General features: G+C 38.3%; 1 protein-coding gene across 1 annotated transcript; it reads right to left on the reverse strand.

Moving 5' to 3' along the window:
- Window positions 1-3,800: 3,800 nt before the first annotated feature.
- On the reverse strand, window positions 3,801-12,493 carry LOC103721731 (stearoyl-[acyl-carrier-protein] 9-desaturase, chloroplastic-like). Its single transcript, XM_008812046.4, has 3 exons — window positions 12,179-12,493; window positions 5,363-5,864; window positions 3,801-4,615 (listed from the first exon to the last, which is right to left on the reverse strand). Exons 1-3 carry the CDS (start codon window positions 12,289-12,291, stop codon window positions 4,055-4,057), a joined length of 1,176 nt encoding a protein of 391 aa, XP_008810268.2. The 5' UTR covers window positions 12,292-12,493; the 3' UTR covers window positions 3,801-4,054.
- Window positions 12,494-16,993: the final 4,500 nt, after the last annotated feature.

The raw sequence follows: 16,993 nt of genomic DNA on the forward strand, positions 1-16,993 counted from the left end.
AGGCTCTCTAGAGTGATTACAAGAAAAAGAAGGAAGAAGTGCATTGAAGTCTACTCTCCAACCATCTTCCTCACATTCAAGGCTCTCCTCCTGACAGCAAATCTTCAGCAAATTCAAGAGGAGTCAAAGAGTTTGAAAAGCCCCTTCCTCCACCTCCAAAATCTGTTTGAGGGCTTCTAACTCTTCCTTGCTTATATTGTTTAAATACGCTTTTTGAGAAGCTTCCTTTTGTTCTTGTTTCAAACTTTTTGTTTCTTACTTGATTCAATCAGGGGATTGAATCAAGGGTGTCAAGGTTTGTTGGTGAGCCGAGATTAAAACCAACGGTGTAAGGGTTTGATTGTGATCCCGGAAAAACAATCGGGTGGTTCTAGTCAGTGAGCCTGTGAAAACCGACCGAGTTCGTTGTGATCTCGTAAAACAACAAGTTGGGTTGTGAACTTGTAAAACAACCGGCTGTAATCCGAGGGATTATAGTGAACTCCCAAGTGAGGCTTGGGGAGTGGACGTAGGAGCAAGGGTTAGCTCCGAACCACTATAAAATCGCTTGTGTTTGTGATTGTTTCATTGTCTCTTCCTTTTCCTTCATCCACTGCATATAGCAACTAATTAATCCAGTTGCAATAAGTTTTAATTAGTTACTCACAAAGTTTTTTTAATTGTAATAATTACTTTAAAATCCAATTCACCCCCCCTCTTGGGTTGTCTTTTTGGGCAACACATTCTTCTTCAGGAAGTATTGATGCATCATCTAGAGGGAGGTAGTGGAGGTAGTCTAGTTGTTCTTTAGCACAACTTCAATGTCAAATACCTGAAAGGAGACCTACATCACTCTCATTCTGAAGTGCCAAAAATGATGAAGTCTAGCCATTCTAGGCCGGTTAGTCTTTGCACTACGCTTCATAAGGTAGCGACAAAGATTATGGTGGGCAGGATGAAGCCGTTGCTGCCCAGACTCATTAGCTAAGAGCAAGGATCGTTTGTGGAAAATTGTAGCATTACTGAGAATGTCTTGATTGCCCAGAAGATGATGTGGGATTTGCAGCGAGCTTCAAGTCAACAAAGCTACATGGTAGTGAAGCTAGATATGGAGAGATAGAGAGAGAGAGAGCTTATGATAGAGTCCGATAAGACTTCCTCAAGTTTGCGCTGGAGAGCTTTGGCTTCCATGAGACCTAAATCAGCTGGGTTCTAGGCTGTGTATAGAGGCCATCCTTCTCCATCCTAATCAACGGAAGGTCGTCACCTTTCTTCCATTCCACTATCGAGCTACATCAAAGTTGCCCCTTGTCCCTTTTCTTATTCATTACCTGTGCTGATGTGTTATCTCGAGTCTTGTGGGCAGCATGTCATGAGCAGGCGATGGACGCCTACGTGCCAGCTCCCGATGCCCGCCCAATCTCCCATCTTCTATTTGCAGACGACTATTTTCTTTTAGTCAGGGTGAGGATAAGGGATACACTGACCCTTAGAGGCATCTTGGAGGACTATTGCGAGGCATCAGGTTAGAAGATGAATCTCCTCAAGTCAACCATTTGCTTCAATTTGAAGATTGATTTGCGGGTGAAGCAAGCTATTAGGGGGCTCCTTAGTATGAGGGAGTAGGAAAGTCCGTGGAGTTACTAGGGCGTCCCTATCACTGGGAGGAGACTGCGAATGATGGAGTGCCTCAGTGTGGTGTAGCGCATCCAGAAGCGGCTTGAGGGTTGGAGAGCTGCCTCGTTATCCATAATGCAGAGGCTGACTCTAGTGAGATCGGTTCTTAGCTCTATGCTGGTTATCTCATTTCTAACATGGTCATCCCAAAGATGGTGCTGTTAAAGATTGAGCGACTGCTCCGGAGTTTCCTGTGGGGCTCATATGGTGGCAGACACAAGGTGCACTTGCTGGCATGGGATACTATTTGCCAGCTGATCTAGGAAGAAGGGCCAGGTGTCCTGTTTCTACTTATGAAGAGAGAGGCATTGCTTGCTAGACATGCGACAAGACTGATATTTGAGCCACAATGCTTTTGGAGTCAGATGATGACAGCCCGTTATGCACCGGTTACGGTAGGCGGGGCAGTTCAGAGCGGCCGAATGTACTCCTTTATATAGAAGGAGATGGCTGATTGGAGATGGGTGCAATGTGGATGTGGTGGAGGACCCTTGGTTGAATATTCTCTCGTTGGGACTCTGGTCGACCATGGTCAATGTTGAGGCCATGGATGGTTTGCGGGTTCACGATCTCCTTCGCCGTGATGGGGTAGGGTGGGTCTCCAGCCGAATCGACCATCTATTTAGAGAGCACCTTGTAGAGAGAGTACATTCATTGATGGTTCTAGGGTGTTCTAGTCTGGATGTGAGAGTTTGGTGCACGTCCTTCAGCCTGAGGGTCAGAGTGAGAGACATCTACGACCATCTTTAGTGTGAGCAGCAACTGAGGCAAGACTGCGCTTGAATCTAAAGGTTCGATCTTCACCCGAGGGTCACCCTGTTCCTCTAGAAGGTGGTTTAGGGTTGACTACTAACGAGGTCTGTACTGAACAGGCGTGGACTTAGCATCCAACCACACTGCCTTGGGTGCGAGGTGGAGGAGTCCGTGAACCATGCTCTATTCTAGTATGAACAAGCCATGAGGGTTTGAGGCTTGTTGATATCCCACCGGATGCTCAATGCCAGTCCGTCTCCTTCACCCAAGCATTTAGATGGTGGGCTGTCATCCTTTAGACCCGGTATGTGGCCATCAGGGCAACATATATTGCTTACCATATTTGGCTAGCCAAGAATGTCTAAATGTTTGGAGAGAGTAATCCCACATCAATGTTTGTCATGGAGAGGGCCCAAGTGCAAGCTGCGGAGATTACCTATGCAGGTCCTTTGGACAGGGCATTAATAGCTCGGGGCAAGGTCTATCATACCGATACCGATCGACGTACCGATGGCGGCCCGGCCCCGTACGTACCGGTTCTGTATCGGTTCGTACTGGTTTCGTACCGATTTCGTATTGGTACGGTAGACGTACCAGCCGGTTTTTCAATGGAAAGCTCCTAGAATACCGATCCTACGCTAATCCGGTCTCTGTCCGGACTGGTTTGTACCGGCCCGTACCGGTCGGTACGAGCTGGTATGGCATGCCCTGACTCGGGGCATCTGGGGCTCTATATCTGTTCTTGTAGTACCACACATGGTGTTCGTCACCTAGGAGCCCCCACGTCCGAGTTTCCTCAAGGTCAATTTTGATGAATGTGCATTGGATGGTAGCAGGAGGGGTGGTGAGGGCTTTATGATTAGAAGCCCGGACTCTAGGGTGGTGGCAGCCGGTGGGTGCCAAATCTTTGACATTTTCATCCTTCGGGCGGAGCTGAGAGCAGCTTGGGCTAGTCTGTGTTATGCTCGACGCGTAGTGCTGGCCAATGCAATCCTACTCAAAGATGACTCACAAACGGTGATCGACTAGATCTAGGAGTGCCCTGGGGACATGGGTGGCTGCCATCTCCTATTGTGGGACATTTGAGGCATGGTAGGCGGAGACGTCGATTTTCAGGCCAAGCATATTTATAAGAAGGCTAATATAGCTGCAGATTGGATAGTTTCATTTGTGGCAAATCATTTTAGGAAAGTTCTCTGGACTGGTAAGAGAGAGTTGCCTAGAGTACTCTATGATTTATTACTTTCTGACTGTTTTGGATGTATTCACACTAGAATGGTATGAGTCATCCGTTATAGCAAAATAATAATAATAATAATAATTAAAAAAAATAAAAACTGCTACATACACATGAACCAAGGACCAAGCATAAAGCTCTCAACTATGCAAACTACAGAACAACAGCCATTTTTTCAGCCCCAGATCATATCCATGATAGTTGCTAAAGAGAGTATTTACAGACTTGAACAAACCCAACCCACAGACACAAAAAAACTTGGACCTACATCTAAGACACTCCCCAAAACCCCCTACAAGTAGCCAGCCGAACGCTGACATGAAACTAATAGCAGCCCCTCGAAAAACTCTCAGCTAAATGGAGAGTCCCAGCACAACATCAAAATTGTTTTGTTCAGTGTTCTCAAATTCAAAGCTGCACGTCCCTACCATAAATCCAACTGAAGGGAATGCATGGTGCTCGCTTGGCTCTCTCTTGTGCTCTTTCTTCGAGCCTCCGTATCCTGGTAGCCAAAGTGCACACAAAGTCTTGAACTCGGTTCCCCTCCCCAGAAAGGCCAGTAAGCTTCTCCACATTCCACCTCCGGACAAGAAAGTCGAGTATATCAGCATAGTCCTTGGCAGTATAGACACGCAATCGCTGAGCAACAGCAGAGAAGTGTTCGAACAGGTTATCATCATGCCCATCGTCCATCAAATGGGCAGGCATCGAGATCTTCTTCTTCATCATGTCAGCAAATGCAATCATAGTCCCATCTGGATCAATTTCAAACAGCTTCTCCACTATCTTGGTGTATGCAGTCTCATGGCGCTTCTCATCAGCAGCAATTGTACCGCATATCTGAGCCAGTTTCAGGTCCCCGTGATCTTTGGCAAGCCTACCAGTGTTCCCATGGGATATGAAGGTTGCTCGTTCTTGAAATGATGTATAAATGAAACAAAGGTAGGGGCTATTCTCTGTCCTAGGATCCTACAAAACACAGAATAAAGATAACTCATTCCTATACTCGAGAAATGAGACAAAATAAATACATGCACATTTGGATGCCATGCAGATCAATTACAGTTCTGTGAGTTTGCATATTTCTAGTAAAAGCAAGTTATCCCCAAAATGGTATTTGAGTGATGCCAAAATGTTTAGGTAATTCTAGAAACATGGAGCTTCTTTTTAATGTGAAAAGGTCCAAACCCACATTATTGGTAATTATGACCACTTTGCAGTGAAGCAAATTCCTTGGTGAGTCGTGTTCCAATTAACACAATCTCAGTTCAAAAAATTTCCATTCTTGTACATTATTTCTTTTCTTTTCCTCCAAAATCCAATTAAAGATCTAGACTTTAAAGTTCCAATTCTTTTTAATAAAAGAAAAAAATCCTGAACTTAGGAGTATGGATAATTAAGTATCATATGGCTAACTAATTAGACATTATAGGGCCGTCATCTTTCTTAGAAGATTGATGGCGTAGAACTTTTTTCCAAATTTATTGGTCCATGTATATTCCTTCCAAACAATTATTAACCACATTGCATGACAAAAACAAAACAGGGAGAAAGAATGTATCAGTTAATGAAAGAAGCAGTACACATTATCCAGCCAAACAGAATTCCATAATTCAAACAAAACATTTTGCAGTCTTGTATATTTTGGCTATGGAGATTCCAAATTATAAAGAAGTAATTTCGAATCAAGGAAAAACATATTAGATAAATTCATACCATTCCTGAACCAATCAGATACTGAATTGTCTTCTCGATTTGTTTCATGTCCACTCTTCCAGTTAGGTACAGATACTTGTTAAGAAGGTCACCATGTCTGTTCTCTTCAGCAGTCCACGCCCTTGTCCAAATAGCCCATGAGGTAAGGCTTGCACCTGTTTCATCTCGGACACCATCAAGAGTATTAAGCATTGTTTGATATGTGGGAAGAGCCTCCTCAGTGATCATATCTCCAACCAAGCAAACATAATAATCATCAGGGATCTCCCTTGACCGCTCCCTCAGCTCCTTAACTTCCTCGTAAAATCCCTCAGATTGAGAATCTGGCAGAAAATCCTGCGGTTGCCAACTATTCTCAACTGGCTTCAAAAGCACCAAGATATTATTTTCTGCCCACTCCTCTAAGGATTTGAAAATCTCAACCTTGTGAGGTGGCATGGAATGAGTGACTTGCAAATGTACCTCACGTCGAGGACTGAAGGGTTTCTTCGGAGACTCATCCCTGAGACAAATTATATGCTTAGAGTATCCTTTATGCTGTTAAAAAATAATACTCACAGGTAACAGACAAAACCTAGAGATTTCAGAGTTTTCTTGCTTTTTTCATTTGAGGAGAGCAGTTTTACCATTAATTGCTAGCAAAGATGATGAATTTGTAAATGAAAAGGAGCACGGAATAGAGTCCTTTAGCTATGAAACTTTGATGCAATGAACATACAATGAACAATCAAAATATGGCTTGCATTGCAAATAAACAAAAATTCAGAACAGCAGGAACATTATATTAAATGACCCACAAAATGGAATCATGAAACAGGAAGTGTTGCCAATGACAATTTTTCCAATTTTTACCACAAGTGGAATAAGACACAAAAATATAGAAGGTTGTATATCTTTTTTATATATCCATATAGCAGTCATACTATATTCTGAGATTTAAAATAAGAACAAATATTCCAAATAATGTTTATAAATCTGATGTTAATATGTGTAGAAGTGAAAAAAACATTATCCTATATTGAGTAAGCAGTACTGTAGCAGTATGAAATTTCATATGAGAAAATAATGCAAGACAGCCTCCAAACGCCAAGATACATTAAGTAAGGAAATGTTTTATTCATTAATTTATAAATTATAAATAATTAATAATTTATAGAATGTATATACCAATTGATGTTTACATACCAATGAACCGCTTTTCTCATAATCTATCCAGTTATTACTAAGTAATTGTGAGGATATTTAACATGTGCAGCATCATGCTGAAAATTTGCATGCATGTGATGATAGATAGACATTTTTATTAAAAAAATTGAAACAATTAAAAAGTTCTATGTAGACTAGTGCTGGTGTTGGTATTGGCAAGGCATGATACCTGCTGCTTGGCATGGAGCAGCACTTGAAAATCCAATAGAAACCATAAAAAATTGCATATATCCGTGCTCCCAATATATGGACACTTGTCTATGTGTAAGTTATGGAGCGCACCCCCCCCCCTCCCAACCAAAATAAAAATAAAAAAAATCCCAGGATTTCTGGATTTTCTCTTATTTGCAACAGTCAATGTAAGATATGCCCCTCTGCCCTGAAATTCTTGACCACTGGGTACCTTCTTTGCTTAACCCTTTACGACCTCTTTCCTCTCACTATTTCAGATGAACTTTAAAAACCTTCCCTGCTCTATAATAGATAATGCTTTTGAAAACTACGAAAGAACACTCATGTAGCATCTTCTTTATAACATTATATCATAGAAAAAAAATTGGTGCTCCTATAGATTTCTTGGACTACTTCACAGCAACCTTCTGAAAATTTCTGATGAATCTAAATTAACGACAGAATCATCTTATATTGAAAATCTAACAAAAAACAAAGTTAAAACAAGGGCCAAGCTTTTCCCCTTTATATTTAGAATTTACTTTTTCACAACTTTCTTCCCATATAGATTCCTTGGAGTAAGCCTATTCTCCAATCTTATCTTGGTTCATGGTCAAACATTTGCGTAATATAATGTATTACATCTATTTTATGTATTCATGCTTCATGATTAAAAATTAAATATATAAATACTTTTGTAGAGGATATCATTTTATACTTTTATTCTTGCCTCCTAATTCAAGATCTTGGCTTCCAAACTACACAAGAGTCCTTTCGAAATTTTTAGTAGACTACATATAAAATAATTACCCTTCTACAAGCATAAGAATACATAAAGAACAAAGTTCATCTCTTACCTGTTCTAGCTCACCTTCCAAGAAAAAAAGATACAAGTACTAGAAGGATGATATAGAAATATATGGGGCAAAGAATGAAGTTCAGATACAAGGAACCAAATGTTTGATACTTCTTGTAAGTACAAAAAAAAAAAAAAATTATGCCTTCATATTATAATGAGTTTTGTAGTAGTAGAATAGCAAGAAATAGAAGATGAAGATAAGGTAATGACTTGGGACCTAACCCAAAACTACTAGCCAGAAGTTATTATTTAGGTTTCTTGGCCCTGTGTAAGTACTCAGTATCTCCCCACACAATTGATACAAGACTAAATACATGCATACATGGGTCCTCACAAACTGTGCCATTTAAACTCTAACATTGTTGCCGCCGAGCATAGGGTCCAATCCCAAACACAATCATAAACACCAAATTGGCTTATGGCCTCAAAAGTATCAATGCTGCAATGTCCCCTACTCATGCATGGGTCATTGGCTAAGTCCGTTCTATACCATTTTATTACGACTCAGAACCTCGCCCAAAAAGGTTAGTCAAAGTTATTATTTAATTTCTTGCTCCTACATAAGCTCTCAAGATATCCCCATTACGCAAGATTACCTGAGCACGCTCCTGCACCTTCTTGGGAGGATGCATTTTACCCAAAATCCTCCCCCCAAACACCATAAATTTAGAGAAAAAGGGCAAAGTGACATTCAATTGGGTTGATTTTGGAAATGTTTACTAGGGCTCAATCTATTGCCCCACAGAAAGAATAATAATACAAATTAATTTTTTATTTCCTATTTTATAGTTAATGCAATTTTAAAAATATTTTTTAAAAAATATTTCATGAAAAATAATGTCACACATTTTGCAATGTAATGTGCACATGTTGGTTTAGTGGGATCAAGCTTACTCTCAAGCATGTCTAGGTTCGACATGGACTTCTGCTCAAGCTAGAGTAATTTCCAATCAACCCGACCGAAACATTCTCTATCAACATAGCATGGTAAGTGGCATGCACCATCGGCACTTAAAACCTCAAAATTTACTCCATTAGACAAAATAAATGATATAAAGGCAAACACCCACATGCTGAAAATTTGGACTAGATCCAAGAAAGCATCATTCACCATGACCACCTTAAATATGAGCCTAAGAACACAATGAACATTTAGTCTTCAGATTTCTACTTGATGATAGCTATCACATTGTCAAAACTATCAACCTAATCACCATTTTTTATCTTGCTAAAATGTATCTAAACCACAGGGCTTTTGGAAGTCTTACCGAGCACAATTTGCTAATGCCAGCCCAATCAATAATCAATGCATCACCGATGGAATCCAGTAATCCAAATATATCAGGTGATTGTGAATAATGACCATTAATCAATCACTTTCGTGAAGTCATTGTCATCAGAGATTGCCTGATAATGAAATTTTGACCGGTTTTGTCATCAATTGTAGAGATGTCTTTCCATGACGAGAGCATAACCAGATCTTTCTCCATGAAATCTGTTAGCTAGTTACTATACCTACATAACTCCTCATCAAATCAGCCACTGCTCATCTTATGAGCTTGACCAATCTATTAGATAAAACCTACCCTATCTGGTCAGCCATGAAGAAACAAGAGAGACGACATTTCAGTACATTCCTACAGGTTCACAAATGATTCCTAGCATTTGGGTTCAGAAAATGCTGAAAAATGAAATCAAGCTCCTTATATGGTTACCTACATCCATAAACAGAATAGAAGATGAATCAACATTATAAAATTACTCATTTATCTTCAAACACATCTCCAAAACCAGCATCCAGGCCATACTGGTCCTAAAAACCCAATATCTCAGTTTACTTGGACATCAGGTGCAAAGTGCTTCTTCATCAACTGCCGAACCTCCTATGGACATTTTCGGCATATAGATACATCGGAGTAACCACTAGCTAAGTGTTGCTTCAATCTGGTTCTTCTCCTCCTATGAACTCTGTGTTGCACTAGTTGTACTTCTAATTATGCCGCTTCAGAGCATTTGCTCATGATCTCAACCAATGTCATGCTCTAGCTCCTTTTTTTTCTTGATGGTTTCATTACTGCAGATTTATCAAGTATGTCAGTTTATTAAATATTTAAAAATAGAAAAATTTTGTTAAGATGAAAATAATATTTTATCTCAGAAGATATATTTAATTGATCTAATACATAATACAAATATTTCATTTTTTTTATTTTTTTTATATATTTTTAATAATTTTTAAATTTAAAATTATGTTTAAATATAATAAATTTAGAAAAATATATTTTCTACTTCAGAAATTACTTCTGAATTCTTTAATACGTACTACTATTTTTTATAATTTTTGGTATTAATTATAAATTTTTAATTATTTTTAAATTTAAAAATTATGTTAAAATATAAATATTTTAAAAAATAATTTTAGCTCGGATCCATATAGAACCCAGTATTGGATGGCACATATATTTTTTCAAATCTGTGGGCATGCATCAAAGGCTACTTATTTTTTAATTGTTTTCAAATTTAGGCCTACACCACTATGCACGTGATCCATCAAAACTTGATTATATAGACACCAAATTTTGCTAGAGAGTAGCTTGCATACCCCTAAATACACTTTTGATTTTATATTTTTTTCAATTTTATTTTATATATTTTTTTATTTTTTACTTTAAAAGTTTAATTTTTAATTTTTAAAAATTATATATAATTTAAAAATTAAATTTTTTTTATGTCATCATGTAGATCATCCATAGATCTACAACATAATAAAATCAAGGCCAAATTAAAAATTTTGGCATTAACTTCTCTTACTTTATAAATTTTGAGCTATTTTTAAAGCAAAAAATAGAGGGGATGAGATAGGAGAAAGAAAGCATACCTAATTTAGGCTTGAATCTTCCTTCAATCGCGCTGAATCGGTGTGATTTTGCAAATTGAAAAGAAGGGGGAATCGCTGAAACTTCTAAAACAAACTGTTGGGAAGGCCTTTGAACTTTCCGACACTTGTTTTTAACAAAAGAAGTAAAGGAGGAAGAGGCTTGGTTCCGAACTGGGTCAACTCGGAGCGAACCGGATGGTTAGCATCGGTTCCGAACGGTTCCGGCCGGTTCGGAACCCATTTCGGCCAGTTTGGGGCCAGACCGGTTTCAATAGGTGAATTGACCTGATTTTCTACTGGATTGGCTCGGTACGGGCTGAACCAGGCGATTCAATCTGGTTCAGCCTACCATGGCTAGAAATGCATTGTAATATGAATCTCCCTCAAATCCTAGGTATCGATCAAATTAAACCGATATAACTCCCCAACAAAGAAATTCTAGAAAACCTCATCCACATATACAATAAATGCACATAAAAGAAATCCCGGCATGGTAGATTGAGGATTAAGTAAAGGAGGAAGAGACTTGGTTCCGAACTGGGTCAACTCGGAGCGAACCGGATGGTTAGCATCGGTTCCGGCCGGTTCGGAACCCATTTCGGCCAGTTTGGGGCCAGAACCGGTTTCAATTGGTGAATTGACCTGATTTTCTACTGGATTGGCTCGGTACGGGCTGAACCAGGCGATTCAATCTGGTTCAGCCTACCATGGCTAGAAATGCATTGTAATATGAATCTCCCTCAAATCCTAGGTATCGATAAAATTAAACCGATATAACTCCCTAACAAAGAAATTCTAGAAAACCTCATCCACATATACAATAAATGCACATAAAAGAAATCCCGGCATGGTAGATTGAGGATTTCACTTCAGAGGAAGAGGCCAGCGATACTCCACAGAAAATTAAGGAAAAAAGAAAACAACGCCGGTACAAGAATGCCACTATGATATTTTTGATTAAAAGTAATTGGAGAATATTTTCTTAAAAACCAAGAATATGAAAATAAGTAATAGAATAAAATTGAATAAAGCAATTTGGATGCAATACATATCTAAAAAATCATGGTTAACTGGGTTCTTTGATCTTTTCCTTCTTTCCCTTCTTTGATCTAGATGAAAAGGATGATTGTACATTAGATTCATCTCTTTCTTCCCAAAACAAAACGCAGAAAAAAGTAAAACCTTTTGAAAATAAAGGAGAGACAATGACAACTGAGTATAGATTTATCCTAAATTCATCCAAGAACTCAAGAAGATAGCCCATTCGGAAAAAACGTGGCTACTCTAAGCTGTAAGATGGGTAGAGAGACAAACATAGGTGCTGATATGTAACTCCAAAGGGATCGGATTATATACCCATACGAAACATAGGCTTCGCCGTAAACAAGCAAGCCTCTATAAAAAAAATCTTGATTCTATCGAGTCAAAATCCATATCGGAATCCATGAAATTCCATCGAAATCTCGCAAAACCAACTGATTCCGACCGTTCTCGGGCCGGGAAAAAAAAACGCAAGAAAAGCACGACCAAGATCAAGAAATAAACGAAAATAAGTGGTTTAAAGGCATCAGAACATCGAATCACACAAGATACAAGTAACTGAACGCCAAACAACGTCTTAATTCTCACATGCAAGCAAAAAAACTGGAGTCTTCCATCGATCAAAGGAACCACAGAGCATTTTAAGGATAATGGAGCTCACTTTGGAGAGGAGTTAATGGTTGAAGTCATGGACACCCTAGGGGATTTCGTATTCCTCTTTGGGGGAGGGAAGCAGAGAGCCATCTCCGGCGCAAGGGTCACTCTGAGAGCCATTCTTCTAAGAGGCCTTCTCTCTTCTCACAAAAGCTTTTTTTTCTCTTCTCCTTTGGTTTTTCTTGTAGCCTTTCTTTTTCTTCTTTCTCTCTTCCTTTTTAGTTCCTTAAGAGAGGAGAGAGAGAGCGGGATTCGTCTGGCTGTACTCGCACACAAATTGTATGAGCTGCTGTTGTAACCAAAAAAAAGAAAAGATGGGTAGGGGTTTCTTTTCCTTCTCTCTCTCTTTTTTTTTTCCTTTAACAGAGGAGAGAGAGGCGAGAGGAGAGTTAGTAGGCAGCTTCTCTTAGAGGGAAGGGAAGAGTACGTGGGAAAAAGAGCGGGCGGGGGAAGCGGCATTAATATGACCTCTACATCTTGTTCTTCATAAAATTACATGATTACCTTTTGAATTTTTTACTAGTAAAATTTTGTATAATTTTTGTTTTTTCTTAGTATATCATGTAGTTTTAAATTTACAGTTTTGGAACCCACCGGGTTGCCTAGCTCGTGAAGTTTTCAATAAATTTATATTTTTAATTTATATATAAGTTCTTTAATTTGTTAAAAATATGTATAAGCTTTCTACATATCTTTAGAATGGCAGATAATTTAGACATCAATACCATTTTCATGGATGCAATGCTTAACTTTGCATATATTTTATGCATAGCTGATTCCAAATTTGGATAAATATTAAAGATTACGATAGGTTGACAGCCAGCATAAAACTATAATTACATTTTATATAAATAAATTTATGTAAAAAGTATATAGTTGATGCATTCTCTATTAGCACCACTACATCGACCCCGGAAGTATTGGAAGTGCGCAAGAATTAATTAGAATGTTCCTCAAAAGCGAACATAAGCACCAAGATATGATGGAAAGTTGCTAAGGGTTTTCAAACTTTAATGGATATGTGTAGATAAAGAAATTAGTCCAAAAAAATAGAATACATTTAGCAAATTAGAATATAGGATCATTGATAAAGAAATTGATGAAACTAATGATGACTAAGATGAGGAGTGGTGGTATTTTGCCTCCCTAACCATTCAAAAATTGACATGGATGAGAACTAACATAGCTTACTAGCAAAAGACAAAGCAGATATGAGAAAAAGTAAAGAAAATTGATAAGATGAGCTACAAACTTTTGGTATACCGGAAATAATTGGAACAAAATGGAGTATCAATTATTGTAGATAAGATTTAAAAGATAAGGTTATAGATGTTAAACGAGTAATAGATAAAATAATCTCGATAAAATTAGTATTAAGAAACTAGTCTATTAATTTTATTAGTACTTATGCTCTTCAAGTAGAAATGTATGATACGATAAAGTAATGCTATTAGGAGGATATAGATAGACTAATTCAAGAGATTCCTAATAGAGAAAAAATATTTATCAAAAGGAGATTTCAATAAGTACATAGGAAATATTTAGTAGGCTTCAAAAGGATGCATAGAGATTATTGTTTTAGAGAGAGAAACAAGAAAAGAAATAACATTTTGGAGTTTGTGATGGTATATGACCTAGTATTAGCAACACTTGCTTTAAAAATGACTTTTACTTGATAATTTTTAAAAGTAGGCATAATACTAGTCAAATAGTTTTTCTTTCTTACTAAAAAGATTTATCAAGTTTTGTATAGAGATTGTAAAATAATATCAGGTGAGAATTTAACTAGCCAATATAGATAGTAGATATGGCAGCCAGGTGGATTTTTTCGGGTATTCAACCCATCCCAATCCCTAATAGGACCCGTTTAACAAAATCTTATATGGTTTGAAATGGGCTTGGAGTTTAAAAAACCCATTAGGGGTTTGGTATGAGTTTGGGATTTTCCTCTTGGGTACCCACTACCTGAACCTAATTATATATAATATATATTTTATAAAATTTAGAAGAAAATATAAATATTGTGAGAGGACTTGGGTACCCATTCTTCGGAAGCGAACATCAGTACCAAGATATGACGGAAAGTTGCTAAGGGTTTTCAAACTTTAATGGACAGTTGTGAATAAAGAAGTTACTAAGAAAATAGAATACAAAGTTAGTCCAAAAACATAGAACACATTTAACAAATTTGAATATAGGATCGTTGATCAAGAAATTGATGAAACTAATAGATACAATGGTTAGGATGAGAAATGGTGGTATTTTGCCTCCCTAATCATTTGAAAAAATGACTAGGGTGAGAACAACAAAGCTTACTAGCAAAATAACTACACATATAGGAGAAAAGGCAAAGAAAATTGATAAGATGAGTTACAAATTTTGGTGTCCTAGAAAAGATTGGAATAAAAATGGAATATGAATTATTGTAGATAAGATTTAAAAGAAAAGATTATAGATATTAAAAGAGTAAGAGATAAAATAATCTTGATAAAATTAGTATTAAGAAATAAATCTACTAATTTTATCAATGCTTATCCTCTTCAAGTAGAATTGTGTGATACTACAAAGTAATGCTTTTGGGAGAACATAGATAGACTAATTCCTAGTAGAGAAAAATATTTATCAAATGAGATTTCAATAAGTACATAGGAAAGTATAAGGTAGGTTTCAAAAAAGAGCATAGAGATTATTGTGTTGGAGATAGAAACAAGGAAAGAAATGCCATTTTGGAGTTTGCTAGTTTAGTTGGCAATTAAGTTTAAAAAATGTGTTATAAAAGACTGCCTAAATATAGGAATAAAGAAATGTATGAAAGCTATAAGATGACTAATAAAGAAGTTAAAAAGGCAGTAAAAGAGACTAGACTCAATGCATATGAATAGTTATATCACAAGTTAGAAACTAAGGATAGATAAGAAGATACCTATAATAGTATATGACTTAGAGAAAAGAAAAACTAAAAACTTAACTCTAGTTAGATGATGAAAAGAAATAGTTTTGGTTAAGATGTCACGCCCCGAACCCATCACCCGGGTCCGGTACGCGACCGGCCGCATGAGCCCTAGAGCAGTGCCCTAAAGATCATGCAAGGCCTAAGATAAACAAATAATTCCAATAATTTCATAAATGCCAAAATCAAAGATTAATGTAATTCAATCAAATCCAACTAAAATATACTGATTTATTACATAATTTCAAATATCCATAAATAAAAGATAAATTAACTTCTATCTTTCCAGCAATCAAACTCCATGCTGATCTTATTTCTCGTCTCACCCAATGGCCTCTACAAATCCAGTGCCTCTGAAAAAGAAAGTAAGTATAGTATGAGCTTTTCCAGCCCAGTAAGAATCCCAACAGCCACACACAGTAATTATGATAAAATGATCAAAACATCAAAATAATATCATTTCATCAAAACATCAATAAATGTCATTTCATCTTTTCAAAAGCTCAACAAACAACAAGTGTATATAATCAGTACATATACACAAATCCTTTTTCACATTATGTGATCCATTCCCGTATTACTCTGATTTTCCAAGTTTCCAAACTTTTCACTTCTGGCTTTGGACTAACCAAGTTCATGATCCAGTCCAAGACTGCACAAATCCCACGCATAAGCTCGTGGCAGCTATCCCACGCATAAGCCCGTGGAGGCTATCCTACGCATAAGCTCGTAGAGGCTATCCCACGCGTAAGCCCGTGGAGGCTATCCTACGCATAAGCTCATAGAGGCTATCCCACGCATAAGCTCGTGGCAGCTATCCTATGCATAAGCTCGTAGAGGCTATCTCATGACAAGGTTAGTCCAACCCATTTTACATGTCTAGTTTTACATGTTTAATCACATTTCAATCACGTCACATATTTTCATAATTTCTCAAAATATGTTATTCCTTCCCAATTTAATTATTCCAATACTTTCATAATAAACAAAATGCACACCTCATAGTGCCATACAAGCTCAAAAACAAATAGCAACATACTGATAAAATATATCCAACGATAAATCCAATATATGCATAAATAAAAGTGCTCAGATGTACGGATTCTTACAGAGATTGTAGACTGACTCAAACACGGATCCGAATCACAATCTATACGCTGGGGTGCTGAGTCCCCTGATCAAAATCTCCTGGCACCGCCGACTCTTCCTCTACAACATCAATTATAAATCACAACTAAATTATTTAATATTTAAATATTCTAAACCATAATTCATATCTACTATGGGGTCCATCATCAGATCCCCAAACATCTCAATCTCTCCAAATCTTGGGCAGTCGGGGTGGCCCGACTCCCACTCTTGTACCACCGGTCTATGTCGTCGCCGGCCGTGGCCGCTGCCACGCCGGCGATGATGGCCGGTCCCGGTGAAGAGATCAAAAGGAAGGGATGATCCCTCTCTCTTCATGGTTGGGAATACATCTCCCTTCCTCAAATCCTTTTTAATCCAAGGGCAACAACCGTGGTGGCTGTGCCCTCTCCTTCCCCAACCCGACAACACCACTGGCCGAACTATCGCTGGCCGTCTCTGCTGCAGTCGCCGGCGATGGTGGCCGGCCAAAAGAAAGAGAGAAGAGGAGGTCCCTCTTCTTCTTCTTTCCCAAACAACCGAAAGGGTTCCCCCCTCTTTCCTTCATCACCAACCGAAGATCCACTGACAGTGGATCGACTTCCCACCCGACGGCAACCCCAGTGGCCTCCCCCTGCCGTCGTCGCCGTCGGTGGCCAACCGCCGTCGTCGCCGGCCGGCGGCTAACCAACGAGGGGAAAGAGGAGGAGAGGGCGGGATCACGAGGAAGAAGGCCTCGGATCC

This window comes from Phoenix dactylifera, chromosome 10, assembly GCF_009389715.1.
Source record: "Phoenix dactylifera cultivar Barhee BC4 chromosome 10, palm_55x_up_171113_PBpolish2nd_filt_p, whole genome shotgun sequence".
Taxonomy (NCBI): domain Eukaryota; kingdom Viridiplantae; phylum Streptophyta; class Magnoliopsida; order Arecales; family Arecaceae; genus Phoenix; species Phoenix dactylifera.